General features: G+C 39.8%; 1 protein-coding gene across 1 annotated transcript in view; it reads right to left on the bottom strand.

The window, feature by feature from the left end:
• The window catches only part of SLC35F1 (solute carrier family 35 member F1), a 235,172-nt gene that overhangs the window by 43,573 nt on the left and 168,930 nt on the right, over positions 1 to 22,669 (bottom strand). The window contains exon 3 of the mRNA XM_071741076.1: positions 6,132 to 6,259. Coding sequence (XP_071597177.1) covers positions 6,132 to 6,259 — 128 coding nt within the window. The remainder of the gene's footprint in view (positions 1 to 6,131; positions 6,260 to 22,669) is intronic.

Below are 22,669 nucleotides of genomic sequence, written 5' to 3' on the forward strand. Positions count from 1 at the left end.
GTGATGGCTACTGAATTTCAGCACGCAACCTGTTAATTTTAATACCCCAGCAAGTGCTATATTCTGTAAGAGACATGCCTTCTGACATTTGCTTTGTTTTTTCAAAGGAAGGAGGGTTTGCTGCCCATTTGAGGGTTCTGCCTATTCTGTGGGTTTTCACACTATACTCACAATACCACACGCACTTAATTCAACTACATGAGAGCAGCTGAGATGTGAACCCTCACAGAGCTGGCTGCTGGCTGCCAGGGGAACTGCATGGCAATTATGCTACCGTGTGACTGAAACCTTCTGCAGGGTACATGTGGATGCTGGCACAATTTCTGACATTTTTATATCAAGCAATTCAGATAACAAAGGAGCATTTTTTAAACTTTTCCTGTTTGCTATCTCATCGCAACTTCATCACTCGCTAACGTCATTTTCATAAAATCACGGAATTAAATTTAAAACTATTGATTTTTTCATCCAGCCAAAATATAGCGTACTCCAGGGAGGGAGACTGGTAAAGGAAACAGTGATGTCATTTGTTTAAAAAAACCAGAAAAAGTAAAAGTGTTTAATTTTCATGACATGGAAGAAACAAAAGCCAGAAGACTGCTCCCAGTCTGAAGCCTCTTTAAATCAGTATTTTACCTGCAAGATCTCTACTCTTTTTTCTTGGGGCCACATGACCACTGCTTCTATAGTTCATCAGTTCCTTTTATCCGTTCTACAGGACTTTCTCTTTTTCCCTGCGGACACAGAGACTCCCTCAAAATTTCACTAGTGAAAGACCTTCACCTACATCTGACTTTCATGCACCAACACTCGAGATGAGCATTATCACAGCTCCAGCTTTCTGTTTACATAGAAGGAATCCAGCAACTCCCTGAAGTTAACATTAAATGGAAGGTGGTGGTTAGAGCCACCTCACAGTTCTTCAGCTCTCAGCTCGCTACACATGGACACACTTTATTACCAATATCAGTAATCACATCTTGACTTTTTTTTAAAAAAAAAACAAAACACAACAACAATGAAGGATACACATCTTCATCCTCTCCTCTTGTTGGATGCACTCCAGCTGTGCTTATGAGATGTAGGTTCAAATACCAGGAAGTGTTACTGACAAACTAACCACTGAAGTAGCCTCCCTTTAACTGTTTCTCCTCTGATTTTAGATACCACTGTCAGAAAAAGTTTGTTCTAGGACAACAGATAGCTCTTCCAGAAGTCATGTGTTTCTGCAGAAAATAGCCTATTTTCTCCTCTAAGTAAAATGGCTGGATGTGGAATTTGAAGACCCTTTTCTCAGGGTTACTTATTAGAAACTTCTCCATGTCTCCAGCTGCTGTGCTAAGCAGGGGATTAGAGCCTGCTCTAGGAAAAATCAAGGATATTTCCTGCAGAAAAAACGTCAGCTTCTGAATTTCACCTGCGAGAATATGCAAAATGGGCACAAAATGCCAAACATTCTGCTCTTGTAATGGGTACAGCTCCAGGGACTTTAATCAGATTTTGCATGTTTATGTTAGTGAAAACTTTAGCTTGGGATGAACTTTGCCATTAGAAGCAGGAGCTCTGGATACTGAAAGATCATCTGACTCCAAAACCATGTACAGAGACTGAGGATACTATAGGGGCTGGTTTGCAAACCACAGATGTGTAACACAGTTAGGAGACAGAGCAGCAACTTGAAGTGCTGTAATAAATCATATGCAAGATACACCCCATAGACTCTCCCGGTATAATGGTTTGCAACACTTCCACACAATACTGATCTACAAACCTTATTAACATTGCAGCATTCCCTCACTGCCCTGAAGCAATTCAGGAAAGTCTGGCCAATCTTGCATGCATAGGATGTGGAGACAGAGGGAAGGAGTGGAATTTATCTCTATTATTGAGGTATTTCATGTTAGCAGGACTGGACAAGGAGGATCAACAACTTCGGTATTTCACATCCCCTGCTCCTCAACTTTGATTTGCTTCAAAATTACCTGCTTCAACATATATTGAGTCCACAGAGACTGAGAACAAAGCAAAGTCTACTGCCATCCAGCACTCCTATAATAAACACTTACTGCTGACTCCTTTCCTTTTCTGGTGGCAGTTGTTCAGGTATGAAAACTGCCAGAGGTAATTGGAAGTATGATGTACTGCTGAGCCTCACAGTGATCCAAGAGAAGCTGAGAACACCAGTGTCACAGTTTTATTGTATGTCTCCTGGTGTCTATAAATACCAACTTTTACTACCTGTGTTTTCATCATGCCAATCAAAGGCTTGATTGCCCAAAGAATAAATTAGCAGAAAAATCACTATTAGGAAACATAGCTCTTGCTTTGACAGTGCTTTATTTCTTGTGACATTGTATGCAGCATATTCTACACTACCACATGCAAGGCATTGCAGGTATAGTCCTGATTTCTATGTGATGTCATACCACAGAAAAAAGATAACATTACCTCTGGAGAGTGCAGCACATCAGTGCAATATGCAGGTGGATAGAACAGTGTGTTGCAGAAAGAAGAGATAGTTAATGTGAGGACAACAGGGGAGAAGGGAGAGGGCAGTTTGCTTCATAATACAGCTTGGTATGATGAGAATCTTTACTTACCTGGCAGTAAAGATTACAAATGTTAGCATCATAACAGGCTTAGTAGAGGACTAATTATGGACTTGGTAGGATGTATGTGTTCAGTACATTGCAAATGCAATCCAGGGAAGCTGCAGTTAAAACAGTTTCAAGCAAATTAAATATCTAGATCTAAATGACTACAAGAACTTTAGAATATTCTCATTCCCTCTGGGAAACTAATTTTATCTGCTGTGTAAAAGGTGTCTCTAACAGTAGTTAAAACACCTTTCTTGAATAGTTATTAAGCCTTCCACAGGCCTACACTAGGGTTTTTTTAAAAGCCATTAGGATAAATTCAGAAAGTATTACCACAAGCAGCCCTGAAAGTTGAGTGTGTAGTGTTTTTAAAAAGTCCATAGGACTGGGTACCAGTGTACACGGGAGTGTTAAAAGCAATTTCTGTACCTGCTACAGCTGACATGCAAGAAGGCTGCAAAATCTAGTGCTGGTTTGATTAATACATCAGAGGAAATAAAGAAACTTTTGCAAGATTTGGCCATCTGGGAATCAGGACACAGGCATCGGAGAGCATTAAGTGTGACTGATCTCTGGCATTTCTGGAACTTCTTGAAATACGTGTTTTTGGATATCAAATTGATCAATTGTCAAACCACCCTGCCTTTTACCTGGTGTATATTCAATTTTTAAATGTACCCTCTCTAGAACAGTCCTCACTGACTAGTCTGAGCATTTTCACAGCTGTGGGAAGCTTGAGTTTTAATCCTCCTTGCTGAGATGGAGTCCACTGTGTGTCCTCATTCACTATGGTGAAGGTTCTGGAAGGTAACCAGTGGAAGATGTACAGGGAGGCTTACCAGAAAATTCTGTCTTTCCTGACCAAAGCTAGAAGGAAATGTTAAAGGGTTTTAAATGAGAAACTTTGGCAGTCCTAAGAGTTGAAACTACTCAGCAAAAAAAGCTAGCTGTTGAGTGCTTGGGAGTTTTTTGGTAAAAGCAGAACTGCACATCAATTGCAATAAAAGCTTATTTTTATAGCTAAACTTTGTTTTTTTGATGGGATCAGCTTGATGCTTTTTGCCTAAAAGCACCACAAGCCCATTCACAGATTAGTTTTGCATGACAGAGCAGAGATACCATGTATCTCTGGAGAAAAGTAGATGCTGTAAAACTGATTTCCTACATAAATGGCTCACATACCACTGCTATAAAAACACTACAAGATATCTTATATATTGAAGTGACAATTTCAAGAAGTCTTCTATTGTCCCCACCAAAAAAAGTCTTGGTGTAAAGCCTGTTGAGAGTAAAATTCCCTGGAACTGACTTAAGGGGCTGGATTCTCAGTTGCTGTGTACATTGGCACAGCTCCCCCAGCCTTCAGCTGAAGCCAGGCTGATTTGCAGTAGGTAGCAATGGTCTCTCAGATCTCATTTCTGATCTGAACATGTCTTGCTACTGCCAGTGAGTATTTATGGCCTCACATGTAGTGCCTTTGTAGGATTCAGGCCTTTCAGAAGATAGTCTCAAGAGAAGTCCTGTTTGATTGTTCAGAAATCAGACCCTAGGAACAGACTGCTTTTTTTCACCCTTTACTTTCCATTTCTTCAGTCTTTGTTTCATACCATTACACACTTTGGCCAATGCTGTTTCAGGCTGAATAATCCTCTGAGCTTCTTCTGTTTCATCTTTAAATGAAATACATTGTTTTTTGGCTATATTTCATGAAATATGTCATTTGATTCAACATCTTAATGCATGGCCCCTTACTCATCCCATTCTCACCATACCTTTAGGCTTGTCTACACTTAGAAACTCATGCAAATTAAGCCATGAACCTAATGAACCTAAAATGCAAGAAGTATTCCCAGTCAGCCAATGTATATTCGAGCAATGCAGGACAGTTATGGCAAAAGGAGACCCTGCATTCATCCTCCTGAAAAAACCAACCTGTCAGCATTTGAGATTCTGCCTCTTCCTTTTTTCAAGATACATGGGAGAGAGACCTGAACTCTGCAGTAATCTTCATGTGGAAGAGGTCTAAAATGGACTCTATTTTGCCTGGGCCCTGTGACAGTTCTATTGTTTCACCATATCTCCCTCTCTCAGCCTAAAAGGAGTCTGTGGCTGATTTCAGGCAACAAATTCACTGCTGAGATGCAGGTGATTCCCTTCAACCTTCCTGCCTGCTTCTTTCTAGCACTGTAGTTTTTGATCTCTTACACTAAAGGCCATGCTTACTGTAGATGAGCAGAGAGTTTGCATCTTCTGGAAATGGTGTTTCATGTGTCTGAGCAGATGAACCTCTGACATGTGCTTCTAGATGGCTGTGGAAGATGGGATTTAATGACCTGGATCATCTTGCTCTATCCCCTATTCCTACTTTCTATAAATGCATATTTAGAAGACACTCATCTTTTGCTTTTCTCTTTGAGTCTTTTAGTAGCTATTAAATCAGAAATATGGATTTATGCTTAACATTATACAAAGTAATCTGATTTGGCAAACTGTTAAAAGCAGTATTAAATTGCCTAGACAGATTTCAAGGAATTCTCAGACCAAGATTGCAATAGAAGAGGCATTTGTGAATATTTAGTATAAACCTCAGAGTGTTTCCTTGAATTCTTAGTGTTCTTCTGTTTTTGTTTCTTATTCAACTAAACAAGCTCAGTATTTTCCAATATCACTTATCAGCTATGGAAGAGAGATATTTCTAAATAGCTTGGGTTCTGCAGAACATAAACAGGTGCTCCTATGTTTTACTGGCTCTAATACAAACTTGAGGCAACTAAGGTGCCAAGTATGCTGAACACTATCCAGCATTGCTCAGTTATTTAGAGATAATGTAAAAAGGGAGTAGATTTGATTTAGAACAAGTAGTGATGTAGTGTGCAACGATTCTCCTTGATAGACAATTTCCAGCCTCTTAAAACTTCCTGTTATTCACTTCTCTTCTTAGATGGGAAGAAGTCTGATTCTTTTGCATTTAAAATACACAGGTTAGATCTTTGGAAAAGCCACTACTCTAGCTTTTCATCACTGCACATATAATTTTTAAATGAGAGAATATATTTTGATAGCTGCAGTAAGCTATTATGTAACATAACACATCTAAATGCTTGCAATAAAGTGCAACTTCATCATAACTACATTCATTTTACTTAATTACAACTTTTGCATTCAGATCTAATCATGGAATCCATGGAATCATAAAAGAAATGCTTCTGTTTCTTCCAACTAGAATATAAAATGAGAAAACTGTTTCTGTCCATCTGAAAATATTTCCTTAAAGGACCAAATTAAGTAGACTATGCCAAAAATATGATTATGAATGGTTTAGCACAGGAAAATAAAATGAAAGCCAGTATGGTTTCGTACAGTTTGGAAAATATTGAGTAATAAAAATAGTCTAATTTAGAAAAATGTGTCTTATGAGACAAAAGACACAGGCAGGAAGTAGCTATCCATGCACTGAGGCCAATGGATGCTGCACTGTTGACCACATTGAGCCTATTATCTTGCCTCAAAAGGGAAAATTCTTTGAGTTCTTACCTGTACACTAGTAAGAGTGGTGTATTGATAAGCTTTGACTACCAGGTAATTGGCTTCTATATCTATTATTCCCAGGATCATGTACTTCCACCATCTCCTTTTCAAAATTGCCAGCAAGTTTTCTTCTCCTGTGGTAGTAAACAAGAAAAATGATGTAATAGAGTTAGCTTTACATGCACAAAATACCTACCTGCAAAGAGAAATTATCTAGAAGTTCTCAAACATTTATAATACACAGCAGAAAAGCAGCATGTTTAACTAGGTACTGCAAAGAGGTGTAAACTCACACACCTTATTTGTCTCACAGATATTGAAACAGCCAGCGTGGCAAAGTAATGTGTGAGGGTCGGATTGCCACTTCACTTAAGATGTAAGTGGGAACAATGCTGGGAAAAACAAGTGCAGCTTGAGCAGACTGCAGCAGTGTTCCTAGTTTTCCTTTTATACATATGCATATACATATACATATACACATACACATACACATACACATACATATACATATAAAATGCTAAAGAATAGATCAAGTTATTACATACATTTATATTTTCCATACATATTGATAAATGTAGCACACATGATGCAAGAGGATTTTGCCAGACTGGGAGGTTACCAGTATCTTCAAGTATGATGGAATAATAAAGCAGGAGCAAAACAGCATCACCTTTGGGCAGGACACATATCCTGCTCCCAGGATGGTTATGATGATCCTTGAGGCTCAAAATATCAGACTTATTTAGAGAAAGGCTGCACTGAGACAAACAGATTTTGCTTAACAGGTTGCCCTGCTCCTAGGATTGATTTCTGAAGTAAGTGGGCTTGCTGCCTTCTACAAGAGCCCTCACTCACCCAGTACTTAATTTCCACCATGTGAAGACTGACAGCACAATGCAGCCTACAGATCAAACCCACAGCTTACAAAAGGTCAAAGCATTTCTCATGCTAGGCAAGGATCGTTATTGTTCTCCATTCAAAAGAAACCAGCTCATTAGTGAGGGTGGGCAAACCTGTTACTTATTTGCATTACAGTAAGCTCCAGACATGATGGGACCCCACTGTGAAAGGGGCCAGGCAAACTGCATGTGACTGAACATTGTACAACTGAAGGTCTTTAGGAGTCTGTAGATTAAACAAGGATCTAAGTAGGATTGACCTGTACTGCCAAAGTACCATAGATGGATTTGAACTGTCTTGAAAGTTTTTTTGAAAAAAAAAAACCCACACGCTATTCTTTAGATTTTTTTGGGGTTGTTGCTGCCTTTTTAAGTGCCTGTGATCATCAAAATGAGTGGTGGAAAATACAGAAGAAAAGGAATATTACTGTCAATTACCACCAAAACTTGCTCAGGCTTCTCAGTTCTCCCTCATCATTTTCCATCGTCACAAGTAAGTTCACATTCTACTACAAATAGACCTGGTGATATATGGGCTGCCAAACCATCAGAAATGGCAGACCCTCTATAGAACAGGAGTATTTCAGATCTTTTAACAAGCAATCACAGAAAAATGGATAACTTCAGAAGATGATTCAGAAATCTTAGATGTTAAATCTTGGCCTCACTGAGTGACCTGAACGGGTATTGACTCAAACAAAGCATCTGAAGCATTTGGTGTTTGTTCATTCACAGATGCTCACACGTACAGACTTCCAGTGGGATACTATTAGCCAACAACCTAATTATTTGTTACAGCAATAATGACACCAAGTGAAAAAATTTAAGCGCTAAAAAGCCTGCCTTCCTTCCTTCCTTCCTTCCTTCCTTCCTTCCTTCCTTCCTTCCTTCCTTCCTTCCTTCCTTCCTTCCTTCCTTCCTTCCTTCCTTCCTTCCTTCCTTCCTTCCTTCCTTCCTTCCTTCCTTCCTCCCTCCCTCCCTCCCTCCCTCCCTCCCTCCCTCTCTCTCTCTCTCTCCCTCCCTCTCTCCCTCCCTCTCCCTCCCCTTCCTTGTCCTTTTTTTTTATTCTCTCTCAGCACAGGCAGGAACAAGGCAGTGTAGGCTAACTATTTAAGACCCTAAATAAGAAAACAGGAGATTCAAACACACGACACTTTCCTGTTACCACTGACTCAGAGGAGAACTCATGAAAAAGAATTCTCAGACATGAATTATGACAACATTTTGTACTTGTTACGATGATTTGAGCATTCAGAAAGAGATCTTAGAGATTATTTTAAATACATTTAGGGAGTTATTAAAAAAAAAACAAAACAACATTTGGGATTAGATGTCCTAATTCCTACTAACATGCAAAATATGCATATAGATCCTTTCCAGCTGCTGAAACCGTATCTCACAATTTTTAGGCTTCCCAGACAATACCTTTAAAACACCAGACAGAAAACACCAGCTCATGGGAATAGCATGGTTAACATTTCTGAGTGATTTTTCACTTTAATTGTAAAGAGAAAGTTTAAAAATCAAAGACATCAAACTAATATTTGGCTCTATTCCAATAGTGACAATCCACCTACATCTGTTTTTGTTACAGTCAGACTTCGGTGCTTCCAACAAAGCAAAAAGAAGCAGCAGGTTCAAGGACTGCACTGGCAGTAGGTTGCTTGAGCAAGGGCTACAGACACACCTCAAGGACTCTTTTGGTGCTTTTGATTTGCCAGTGTTTTCTTTCTCCAGCTTCAGTTTCCAGCCACAAATCACTGTACTGCTTGGGTGCAGCCAAGTAAGTTATCTTGAAAAATCAATGTATGGACATGATTTCTGCCTAATGATCAGAGTTTGCAGAGATGGGAATTAAATCTTCTGCAGTTTTAACTGACATACATGGCTCTCTCCTTTTTTTCCTGTCTTTCTTTGCTAATGACAGAAATAAGAAAAATATTTGACAAATGGTATTTTCGCTTTAATACACAGCTCTGAGGTGTTCCAAACAGCAAAGTATCAGGTTTATCTGAGAAGGCTGGGCAGAGAAAAAAGCCATGCTGAAATGAAATTATTCAGGCACCATGCAGCTCTGATGAACATTTGTTTAGCTTCACAGCAAGTGTCTTTGTCTCACCCAGCGGAGAGCAGAGAGATGTACAGGCATTCGGCGTGACAGAAATAAAATTGAGAATTTGTTCCTGGAAAAAAAGCCCAACTCGTGCAGGAGTTGTATCTTTCTCTGTGGAACATATTTCATCTTTGCTTCCACTCACTTGCTTCATCTCAGTGTGTAAGAAAGATCTGGCTTCTGACTGGGGTCCCTCTGCCTACATTATTATTGCTGTTTATCGTTAACATAGCAGTATTGCAGATCCATCACCATTAGAAAAACTGACAGACCCCATTTGAGGGTATATCTGAGCAAAAAGTAATGCATGTTTAACATTGTTAATCATGGGGACTTTTATTTGTTTATCTCTCTCTGTCTCTGTCTCACAATTCATAGACAGGAATGAATTGCTCCTGAAGTGGAAGATTTTCTGGGAAGGGCAGAAGAAAGAAGATTCTCTATAGTGTCAGTAAGTCCAATGCTCTGGATGAATAAAGCAAGAAGCAGACAGAGTCCTGGTTTGACATGGGACTGTAATAAAGAGTTACCCAATAGAAGGGAACAGTGGAAGACAGCTTGGAGAAGGCACGGGCTGCCAGCAGGACAGGATCTCTGGATGGCAATCACAGATGACATCCCCAGTGAATTCATACAACAAGCAGAAGGGAAACAGGAGTTAGGAAGATAAGTGGGAAACCTTAATTTAGTTAGGGAAGACTTCAAATGAGAAGCAGAGGAAATCAGTAGCTTCATTCAAAAGACTATATCCTGAATAGAAATAAACATCACTTTCACATAAAAACAAAGTGGGGGGAAATATCACAGTTAAAAGCAAATCAGAAATAGACAACCTGATTTTTTATTTTTTTTTAAATTTCCCTTGATAGCAACTCAAAGAAAACTAATTATTCAGGTCTTTTGAATTGTAAGTATTGCAGTTCAGAAAGGCTGAATGCAGATGCCTACACCTGAGCTAGCTTATAAAGCATTTTTTACCTAACATATTCCAGGTGAATTGTTTAGGATGAGATAACCAGTGTTTTGAAAATCAATAGCTCTCCCACTGAATGTAAAGGGAGGAAAGATAATGTTAGATTATGATGGTGAGACACTGGCACAGGTTGCCCAGGAAAGCTGTGGGTGCCCCCTCCCCTGTTCAAGGCCAGGTTGGATGGGGCTTGGAGCAATCTGGTGTAGTGGGAGGTGTCCCTGCCCATGCAAGGGGAGCTGGAACTAGATGATCTGTAAGGTCCCCTCCAACCTAAACCTTTCTATGATTCTGTGTTTTTTTTTATTATTATCTCTACAGAACTCTGAGTAAGGCTTCTAGCCAGTAATATAAACAAAAAGTAAACAAGAAAGTGTGCAGGTTAGCTTAAAGGCAACGTTACCAGTGAGCCAAGAGCACATGTTGATATTGATGAACACACATTTTATGTGAATGCACAGAATAATGAGTTCTTCAGACAGTGCAATCTTTTGATGGAGAACTACTTGCAAAAACCAAAGCCAAACCCCGAAGTTTTGTCAAGCAATTGAGCTTTTGAAAATGTAAGCCTTTACATTAATTCTAATCCACATGTAAAGGAGATTTAAAAGCAAATTACATACTAAGAATATTTTAAGATTCAGAAATGTAACATACTGTTAAAACATAAAATGACAAGCCCCCTCTCTTTACCCTTTCTAGAAGGATAGAAAGGATAGAATGATAGAAAAGGACAGCAGGATAGAGAAGGATTCACTTGATTTTTAAAATAATTTTTCAGTGAGATACACACTTGACAGTTACATATACAGAGTGGCTCTCAGTGTTTGGAAAAAAGCTACAGCTTTGCCTCTGCTGGTTCAAATTAAAAATCTACAAATAAGCTGCTTTGTAGAAGAGATGATTTTACATCATATAATAAGGATTTACCCCGGGGGGTTACAAAATTAAAAATAAATTAGAGAGAAAATTAAAAGAGGATTTAGTTGCGCAGTGTCTACCAAAAATACATACATACATGTGCAAAACCCTTTCACATTCACCCACAGAGCCACAGAGGTACAATAAAAAAACCCAACAGCCATTAAGACAGCAAATTCCCAATTATTTGTGTATGGGCTTGGGACACAGGTAGAATAACAGCACTGCTAGACCAGAAAATAAGCATATTGCTTCTCTTTCATCAGCTGCAGTCTCTCCCTTTTAATTTAGATGACAACTTGCTACTTATATCAAGAACATCAAAGGAGCTGTGCTCTCCTGCTTCACAACAGAAAGCTCAGCAGAAGAGATCTAAATGTGTGCAGGAAACTTGCCAGGGGGGAAGGTAGAGCAGCAGGAGGGTCTGCCAGGCACAGAGAATCCTCCAACAGGAGTATCAGAGCCAAGTGCTACATGGTAAAGGGACAAAAGCCTCACAGAGGATGAAGGTTAGAGCAGCGTTTACTTACTATCACTTTGTTTGAAAAAGAACCTTAGTTACAAAGTACAGTTATGGGATAATTGTCTCTTTTCCTCATACAGAACTTTGCCAGCAATAGCACTGCTTGTCTACAAACTTTGTAGTCATCCACTCCTGCTGCAGGACCAGGGGAAGGAGGCAGTCAAATGGGGTAATACTGTATGGACTTAACAGGGATCTTCTCTGTATCACTACACTAAGAGGTCCTCATGCCTGACCTATAAAACCTTGCTTACCTCCTGCTGGGACAAGCTGCTGGCTCAAGGGCCTTCAAGCCTGTTGTAGATGACTTTCAGCTCCCTGCAAAGCTTGAAAGAACTTCCCCTCTTCTGTATGACTTTAAATCTTCACCCCAAAATTGTTTCTTGTTTCCTCATATCTAGTTGTATTACTGATGACTACTTTATGTTAACAGTGTTGCCTAAAGGCAAAACACCACCACTGCTTCATTATTTCCGTAATCGAGAGAATTCCCTCTCACAGGGATGTTCCTCCAGTCCAGCTTCACAAAACCACTGGATATACTCCCTTCACCTGAAGGATGAGTGCCTATAGGCTGCACTGCTTTCATCCTAGACCATGTTGTCAGCAAGCCTTTTGGGAGACTATGTATCCTCATCTCCCTTTAGAAATAGGGGATCCAGGCAGGGGACAACAACCCCGGCCTCTGACACAGGCAGAATTGTGGATGTGTCCTATCCATCACCAGGCAGCAGCGGCCACTGAACAAACCCAGCAGGCATCACTCTTGCTGGGATATGCAGTGTGCAGTGGGGCTGCAGGTCCTTCTGCCCTGTGCATTGGAGCAGAGCTGCAGTGGCTGCTGCTGCTGAGGTGGAAGGCAGACACAGGACATCAGCTCACACAGATGCCTTGCAGGGGTGAGATACATCATGGCAATGTGCTTTCACCTTCTTAGGAAGTAAATCTTATTTACCAGTTGCAATCAACAGGACTATTCATTTTTTAAGGGGTTCTATTTATTTTTGTTGACTGTTTCAACTCCATAGTGTTGGAACACTTATCTACCATTCTAACATTTATGTGGCTGGCACTTTAGAAGACACTTCTATTTAACCTTTGGGTTACTGAAGGAGTAACACAAATTGAAGATAATGTTAGTGCCCTTTGTGTCTGCTACTTTTATAATTTTGATACTCCTCTTTTTCTATAATATGCATAGCCTATTAGCATGGCATAACACAGCTTTCCACTTGCTAAATTTCAAGCTCATTTGAAGTATTTAGACTTGTTTTTTTCTTTTAGAGATTTTGAAAATCTGTCTGGTTCAGCCTTGGATATAAATCATAATAGTTGAAGTCAGATTTAGGAATCTGAACATGCATCTTCAGAAAATATGAAAGGATTTATTTCTGATGCCTTGATTTTGATCCCACCTAAGCTCTTTGGTTACATCTGGCAACCTTCAGATGACTTCTTATTTCATGAGATTGCTGGTCATAAATGTTACTTTGAAGAGTAAATTACAACTAAAATTGCAAGCATAAAATAGCTGGCTATTAGGCCAATGCTTCACTTTCTCTCCACCTGCCCACCCACTAGGTACATACAGTTCTTCCCTTGGTGGTAAACATGATGCTGTAAGTAACTGCTTTGTGTTACTGCAAGAAATAGCCCATGTCAAGAACCGTGTAAAAAAACTCTGAAGAAAGCTCTGAGAGGTGCACTGTTTCAAAAAACAAACCTCTGAACTCCCAGCCCTTTAAAATGTCAGGACAAAAACTGCTGCAATCTTTTTAGCACACAAATTTTCCAGTTAATTTGCTTTATCATCTAGCCTAAAGTTAGGTAAGCACCTTTCCTGAAAGGGCAGACTGTGCCCTGGGAGCAGCATTTGCACTTCTGTAATGCAGAAACAGGAGCACACCGAGAAGACGAAGCCTTCCTCCAAACCTGAGATATGATTATGTCCTTATCTCTTTACGCATCAAATGTACAAAATTTATTTACAGATTGCAGAATGTTAGGAGCTGGAAGGGACCTCTGAAGACCATCAAGTCCAACCACCCTGGCAGGGCAGGTTCCCCAAGAGCAGGTTGCACAGGATGGCATCCAGATGGGTTTTGAATGTCTGCAGAGACAGAAACTCCATCACTTCTCTGGGCAGCCTGATCTACAGCACTCTCAGATTTAAGTTACCTGTGAGATAACACTAGTCTGTCAGCTTTTGGCTCACTCTTGCACATAAATAGTTCAAAACAATCCTATTACTTTGTGAGCTCTGCAGTTAGGCTTTTTTTATTGTTTATCCTCTTTTATCTAGAGTGAAGCTACTTACAGCAGTGCAAAGAAAGGATTTCAGAAGAAAAAAATTCCCTTATTTTCAAATTTACCGGAGTTTTTTTGAAATTAAAGATCTCTTGATATACCCCTGTATATCACCTATAAATGTGTAATTTGCATGAATTATTTATCCTCCTGGATAATCCTGGGCATGTTAGTCATATTCACAAGACTTACTTGAAGTAAAATAATCCTAAAAGAAATTATTTTTATTGTATAAGGCAAATGAACCAGTTAGGGTGCATGTGAGTTTTCTTTTTTTTCCCCCTTTTATCAACTTATCACAAATCTGGTCTCAGACATCCACCCACTCTGACATTTTTTCCCCTCAGCAGACATATGAATAATTAATTCTGTACTTAATATTTGAGATTCCTATAAAATTTATTCCCCAAAGCATGAGATTTGTCTGATAGTAAAAAAGGAACCCTGAAATCTACAATGTAAATTCTCATTATTATTAACCACCCATAGATCAAGAAGATCCAAATGAAGCTGAATTTCAATCCTTGTCTTTAGAAGCCAAAAGAAAGAGAATAAGAAAGTACAGGAGTGTGTATCTTTTTTTGTTCCCATCAGTGGTGTTTGAACACTCTGACCCAATTTAAATGTAATCTGACAGAGCTAGAATGCAGATCTTAGTTTCTTCAGATTTAATGTGAATGGGTAACTGAGAGAGAAAACATAAAATTGCTGCCACTAAGAACAGGATCAGAAGTAAACTCACTACTTACTAGACACTGGAGTTTGGACTCTTCATCTTCTTAGCCACCAGCTCATTCAGCCCTGAGACACAAACCCTTAGGAGTTCCAGAGATTCTGGTTCTGGGATTGACTACAAAGTAGCAGCTACTGGCATGAAATATGAGCAAGGACTGCATACAAGATGCTTTAAGCATGAAAGAAACCTGGTTTTACAGAAAGCCTAAAGATACCTGTTAAGAAGAAAATCCATCTGCTGATGATCTGTTGATGTATTATGAATATATGAATATATAATGAATATATTATGAATATATGAATGTATTGACAGGAAGATGAACATGAGCCAGCAGTGTGCCCAGGTGGCCAAGAAGGCCAATGGCATCCTGGCATGTATCAGAAACAGCGTCACCAGCAGGTCCAAGGAGGTGATTCTGCCCCTGTACTCAGCCCTGGTAAGGCCACACCTTGAGTACTGTGTTCAGTTCTGGGCCCCTCAGTTCAAGAAGGATATTGAGGTCCTCGAACAGGTCCAAAGGAGGGCAACCAAGCTGGTGAAGGGACTCGAACACAGATCCTATGAGGAGAGGCTGAGGGAGCTGGGGCTGTTCAGCCTGAAGAAGAGGAGGCTCAGGGGAGACCTCATTGCTCTCTACAACTCCCTGAAAGGAGGATGGAGCCAGGCAGGGGCTGGTCTCTTTTCCCAGGCAACTCTCAGTAAGACAAGAGGGCATGGTCTTAAATTGTGCCGGGGGAAGTTCAGATTGGATGTTAGAAAGAATTTTTTCACGGAAAGGGTGATCAGACATTGGAACGGGCTGCCTGGGGAGGTGGTGGACTCTTCGTCCCTGGAGACATTTAAAAAGCGACTCGATATGGCACTCAGTGCCATAGTCTAGTGACTGTGGCGGTAGTTGTTCAAGGGTTGGACTCGATGATCTCTGAGGTCCCTTCCAACCCAGCCTATTCTATGATTCTATGATTCTATGAATAGGAAAAAGGCTACGGGTGAGTATCTGAAAATGGGAGAGCTACTGTTTGTGGTATGAGGGAACTGACACACTCCAATGCTATGAATGTTTTTCTTAGGTTAGCAATACCACTGTGGAAATTTAGAGGAGCATAAGACAGGTAGCCGATGCTAAAGAAGCATTGCTGGCAGAATTACAACTTCATCTGAAGTCTGTAGTGTTCACTGGACATATATAAAGTCCTAATACTCAGTACTACTTTGTGCAATTGCCCTGGGCCAAGGGGAGAGCTGAAGAGTTCAAAATATATTAGCGGTGGAAGGCTCAGTACAAATATGGCTTTAGAGATGCTCAGTGATCTCTGGAGGTATTTCAGTATTCTCTGTTAAAAGGTTGCAAACATGCACTTAGTCCTCTTGGAGAATCTGTGGTAGCAGCTGTGGGAAAAGCTAGCAGAATTATTCTCCTTCTGAGACTTCTCTCACACCACTGTTGGTGAACTGGCATAAGGTTTGATACACTTCCAAATTAAATATTAAATAATATCCCTGGAACTATATAGAACCTTTGGGAATGTGTTGCCATCATGGGCTATAGTAATAGCCTCATATCAAAACAGACACAGATTATTCAAGAAAAGCTACTAAATACACATGAAGCAGAAAAAGTATGAGATGCCGCTTAGTTAAAGCAATTGTGAGACTGTTCCAGGACATTTTTTGTCTCCAAGGTGACCGGCAGCAGAGGCTCAAGAGAACTATGCAGAACACAGCAACCCATTGTGGTTCCTTCATTGTTGGCCACAGCATGAGCATCTTGTTTTATGCATGGCAGGAGTTCCAAAAGGCATAAGTCCAGTTAAGAATAGAGAAAACGCAGGCATGAGCACATAGAAATATGTGAAGCACAATGGCTTCAAATAACACCCAGAGCTGGAGAATTTAATAATTTGCCTATTGCATTATAGGCAAAGAGAATGGAGACAAATAGGATAGAAGGAGGAGTGGCTGGAGGACAGCCCCACAGAAGGGGATCTGGGGGTGCTGGGTAACAGCAAGCTCAACACAAGTTAGAAGGGTGCCCTAGCAGACAAGAGGGCAAACTGCACCTTGGGGTGTGCCAAGCACAGCATCACCAGAGAGTCAAAAGAGGTGATTATCTCATTGTATTCAGCATTGGTGTGGCCTCACCTGGAGTGCTGTGTGAATTTCTGGGCTCTGCAATTTAAGGAAGATGTGAAGGTCCTTGAATGGAGAAGAGCAACAAAGATGGGAAAAGTCCTGTGAGGAGTTGCTATGGGTTCTGGGCTTGTCTAGCTTGGAGAAAGCGAGGCCTAGGGGTGACCCCATCATTCCCTACAGCTTCCCAAGGATGAGAGGTGGGGAGGGAGGTGCTGAGCTCTTCTTCTTGGTATCTGGTCACAGCATGTGTGGGAATGGTTCAAAACTGCACCAAGTCAGGTTCAGACTGGACATTAGGAAGCATTTAACAAGAAGGTGGTCAAACACAAGAGCAGAGAGGTGACCTAGAGAGGTGGTCGATGCCCCCAACCTCTCCGTGTTTCAAAGGCATTTGGACAATGCCCTATATAATATCCTGTAGCTTTTGGTAAGCCCTGAATTGGTCTGCCAGTTTGACTAGATGATTCTTGCAGGTCCCTTCCAACTGAAATAGGCAATTCTAAAATTCAGTTCTATTCTATTCAACTCTATGCTATGTTATGCTATTCTACACATACCAGAAGCCTCAATATTGTGTCTATAAATGATTAAAAATTCTTAAAAAACCCCTTTTTCTATTCTTTGAAGTATGACTACTGATGTATGTTACAAGAAGCATAAAATACCAATAAGCCATGCTAAGCAACTGGCACAAGGCATCACTTAGCTATTGTGTCCACTAGACATATATAGGTAATTCTGCTGAAGAAACTAGCTTGTTGTCATCACATTATTATAGAATCCTGGATGAGTTACCCAGAATGACCATTATGATTAGAAATCTGGCTAGGTATTTTTTTAAGATGATGAGTTGTCTGTAATAGGCAATGCTTCGCTGCATCTATCCTGTACCTTAAAAAAATGGCATCTTAATGGAACCTTCGTAAATTTAGCAATACTGGTATAGAATAATTAGATAAAAAGAAACAGCACTGAGCATTATACATCCATATATCTACATGAAGGAGCAAGCAGTCTGGGATAAAACAAGAATGATGGAGAACAGCCCTTGAACCTGAGCAGTCACCATGTACTTATGTCCTGAGCTGGCAGAACTGGGCTAGAAAATTCTGTAGCTAGAGAACTTTTGTAGCATTTCTGACAAGAAACATATAAAATTTCCATGATTCAAACTCTGTAACAAGACCACTTACAGGTTTATGATGCACCTCTAGCATGTGCATAGTTGAAGAAGTACATTTTTGTCTATTTTTTGCCAACTTTTATACACACAGTTATCACAACAAGTGCCTAAGTGCAGTAATACTCAAAAAGGTGGAGAGCTGTGCAGGCTGATGCAATACAGTTCAGACATTGTTTTGCTCTGGATAGAACACTAAACATTAATTAAGCACTCAGTGTATATCAGCTTAGCTCTAGTAAGCTGGTCAAAGCAGATTTGTACTAGGGACTGAAGCTGTCCTGGTCTTGTTTTTGAAAAAAAAAAGAAACAAAAAACTGATATACAAGGTGATAACCAAGATCTACAGACAAACGAAATTTTTTTGCCCTTGCCTAGTGTAGTCTTAAGCTGGTTTATGAAGTTTTAAAAACACAAAGTTTAATTATTGTAGCTGTGCCACTGACGTAATGAGGAGATTGAGAGTGAGACCAAAAAAGCAGTTAGATGCTATGCTAACAAACTGGGGATCTGCAGGCCACCAAAAGTCTGGCAAAATTTACCTGCAGTGGTATGTACAATCTAAAAGATATTCAGTCAGTGTTCTTATAACCTAAACTAAGCATCTGGTGCTTGGAGATTGTGCATATGTTTAAGTTATTGAAAAAGTAATTAACTGTATATAACATGTATTATCTCTCCATGGTAGAAGGTGATAGCAAATGAAAGCATGACAGAGAAATCCAGGTTTTCATTGAACATATAGAATAAAGTGCTTTAGCTTAGATCCTCATGTATGTGGGAGAGCTAATTCCACTGTGCTGCTGCTTAATCAATGAAAGCCAAGCATTATACTTTCTACTTGCTATACTACCATAATAGAGAAACCCCAGTAATTCATCCAGTATGAAACTGAAAAAGTCCATCTTGAAAAAGCCAAGTGTGGTTTCAGGAAGAGCTGGTTTTCGGGGCAGAATATGGAGCCAACATATAAGCAGGAGATTCCCACAATGGTGGCTTTGGACCCATTGGGGTCCAGTCCCAGGAAAGCTGGGAGTCCTGGTATTGCAGGAAAAGATCAGTGAGGGAGGCAGCCGCAGGTAGAAGCAGGCAATATCCCCATTTTGGCTTCTGGGTGAAAGCAAGTAGATCACAATGGTGTATTAAGATCTTTCCTGAAATAATCAGCACTTGGGGCTTTTCATCCCTGAAACTCTCAGTCACTTTCTGCAACCTCTCCTGTAATGTGTGGCACTGCTCCATATCATGTTCAGCAAGGCAGGCGGAAAGTTCAATGTCTTCCACTGCTCCTCACCAAGAATTAAAGAGAACATGTATTTAGCAAAAACACTGCTAAGAAGTTTGCAAACTTGAGACAGCAGCTGTGAGTAGTGACTGCTCCTCTCTTGATCCCAGCTGTTTCCCACAAAACTCAGAATACCTCCAAAAGAAGTGATATTTGCAATGAACAACCTTGTTACAGAAGTGTTTCCCTTAACATGAATCCTGATTTATAAGCAAATTGCTGAATACCTCACTGGCATTTATCTTACCAGGTTTCCTCTCCTTTTACAGTAACCAATGTGGTAACCTTTCCAAAACACCAAAAAATAACACCTAACTAGAAGTATAAGCAAGTATTATTTCCATTTTAGGAGAGGAAATACTTACATGGTAGGAAGATATTCCAGCTGGTAACAGCAACATGAAATTTTATGATGTGAAAGTGAAGAATTAGAATGAGGGGAAAATGCATCATGTGCAGTTAAGATCCAAGAAGAAATTCTATCAATTTTGACCATGTATCATAAGTACAGGATGCTGCCTTACCCATCCAGCTGGTCAGTTACACCAATAAATCCTTTACCATCTTGCCATCTTTCATACTGTTCAAGAGCACATCTTCCTGTGCTTAGAAGCATGTATATATGACTCAGACACTAGTGACATTCTTTGAAATGTCATCATTCCAGATGTGAAAGAGTCATAATTTCTCTCCTTTCCCTCCTGTTCCACAGCTGAAGCCCAAGGGCAGTTCGGCCATGCAACAACTCTTCAGCACATGAAAGAAGGGAATCAATGCACCTTCCTAGCACAAGTTCCTCATACAAGCAACAGAGCACTGAGGACTACAAAATAGATATTTTTTTATATTTTATATATGAGAGTGTTGTAATGATGAGCAATGTATCAACATAATGCTTCAAGAAGAGGAGAGCATCCGGAAAGTAGAAGTCACCTTACCAATTCCATCTCTCTCAGAAAACTCATCAGCACAGGCAGAATGAAGATGTAACACACAAGGTCAGGCAGTCAGAAAGCCCAAGCAGGCTCCCTGTACCTCTCAGAGAATAGATGTTACCTCAGTTTCAGTGTGGAAGACTGAAACATCATTACAAAAGCCATGATGGATAAGTGTGAAATCTTGTTTGCCAGCAACAGTAAAACAGCCCCAGACTGTGAGAGAAGTAGAATAATAAGCTTTTGGGAAATGCAGTTATTACAGTATTTCCCATAAAATGGGTGGCTTCTAGGTTTAAGAAAACCCTCTTGCTGTAAAGAGAAAACAAATGTAATTTTTAAATGGTAGACAATTCACAGGTGATGAAGCTGCATGTGAACTTGATGAGAAAAGGAGGTTATAGCTGTCCCTGATCCCTGAAATACAGAAATGAAAACCAGAGGTTGCATAAGCCCATCAAACATGAATGAAGGCACCTGAGCACCCCACAGCCATTCCCATTCTTTGATTATTAAATACATATTCATAGCTTCTTAAAATTATGACCTTGATTTCCTGCAGCCTTGTGCCCAGTGAGTGCAACCTGAGTGAAGATGAGTTACACCCATTTTATCCAGTGATAATAGTGCACCAATTCATACATATCTGCAGAGTTAGGGATTTGTGATGTGGAAGCAGCACTGGGAATTCCAACTTGCATCTCAACAGCAGTTCTATAAATTGTGAAATGTCTGCCTGCTGTGAAGGCCCAGCTCGTTCAGCCAACTTTACCACAAGCTGTATGGTAACACAAGCTGTGTGACAAAAGCACAGGTGTCAGGTGAAATTTCTGCAGGGCAGCCCAGGTGAATTACATCCTTTGGGATGTTCACACCTTTGTGGGTTTCTTGTTGCAAGCACCAGGCTGAGCTCTTCTAGTGAAGAGGAAATTAGTATTTGATGGCATAAAATTCAATGTGCCAGACAGATGGCAAAGGAAGAGAATGAAAGGGGCATTTTGAATATAACTATGTTGCTTGATCATATACATTCACCTGTTAAAACCATACATGCAGTACCTGAAAGTACAAAAGGGGTGCTTATCCACTTTGCTAGTGGTGACATTACACTCATGCAAGAAGTAGAAACACCCCTAAGAGACCTATGAGCCACCAGAATCTAAAGGCTGGCCACAAGATCTCTATCAATCCCCAGGTAACTATTGTAGGTGACTACAGTCACAAGAGCACTAGTAGGAGTTCAGAAAGCCTTTTTAAAAAATTTTGTTTTCCCATTCCCCATTTCTTTCTCTCACTCTCAAGATTTTAATGGAAAGCTACAGGAAGCCTCTCCATTGTGTTATGAAGTGGGTCAATGGATCATTATGCTCTTTTTCATCTTCCATGCATATGCAATGACACACACAGACCTTCAGTAATTTCAGCCTAGCAATGTTCAGCATTTTCATAAAAGTTATTTGCTACTCCTAAAGTGAGCTGGAAGATAACTCCAATAGGGTGATTAAGGACTGTTTATGGGGCTAATAGCAAAGTTTTTTGGCTTTAGGCACACAGATTTTGCTTTGTTTTCTGGATAGGAATAAGCAACAAGCCATTTTTAGTTCAAAAAAATATAAACTATCAGTTCTGTCTCATGTTGTGACAGTGAAAGACTACAGAGCTCTCCTAACAACCTCTCTTCCTATGGTTTCCATAATATCTGGGCATACAAATCCTCCTCTAGGAGATGTTACTTTGAATACAATGGGTCAGTATAGTTCACCTACACTAGGGTCAAGGTATTATCTGATTACTTATCTCAGACTTAAATTTGTGTCCAACACACCCATTACAGGTAACGTCCTAGAAGAACAACTTTAAGCAAACAAAGAAACCTAATCCTTCAATATACTGGTCCAGGAAAGCAGACGTGTGAGCAAGCTATACATAAATATGTGCATCACACCCACTCAGATTTATGCCTGGAACTTCCATGCCACACAAACAACACTATATGCAGTTATTCTCTTGTACACTATTTTAGTCAAGATACTGACCTACATAAGCGCATCTAGTGACAAATTCTGAGTTTATTAAATATGTAAGATCTATAATATCTACTCTGGTCTTCTGTGATCTGTCCAACATGTCTCCTCTAAAAAAATTCCTGCTTCAAAACAAATCCTTGCATTTATAATTGCTTACTAGTTTACATAAACTGCAAATAGGGAAGGCTGAAAAATTCTTCTTGGGAATCATGCTTCTGCATCAATTTCAAAAGTCAAAACCCAATAAAATTTCTCTAGAGAAAATGAACATTTTTAGTGAAAATTGAATAGTACCTCCAGTGAGGAGAAAAAGTAAAAAATATTTGCATTATAATTCTCATACATTAGTTTTACAAGTTCGAGATTTCATTTTGATTTTTAGAATTTATTATTTATACATTTTTAAATCATTTCACAGTAGGTCAGGATCAGCAATGTGGACTGATGGACTTGTGGTCTGACACTAGTGATATATAACCTATCAGTATAATAGTTGCAGCATTTATTTTTAATAC

Source organism: Heliangelus exortis, chromosome 3 (assembly GCF_036169615.1).
Source record: "Heliangelus exortis chromosome 3, bHelExo1.hap1, whole genome shotgun sequence".
NCBI lineage: Eukaryota > Metazoa > Chordata > Aves > Apodiformes > Trochilidae > Heliangelus > Heliangelus exortis.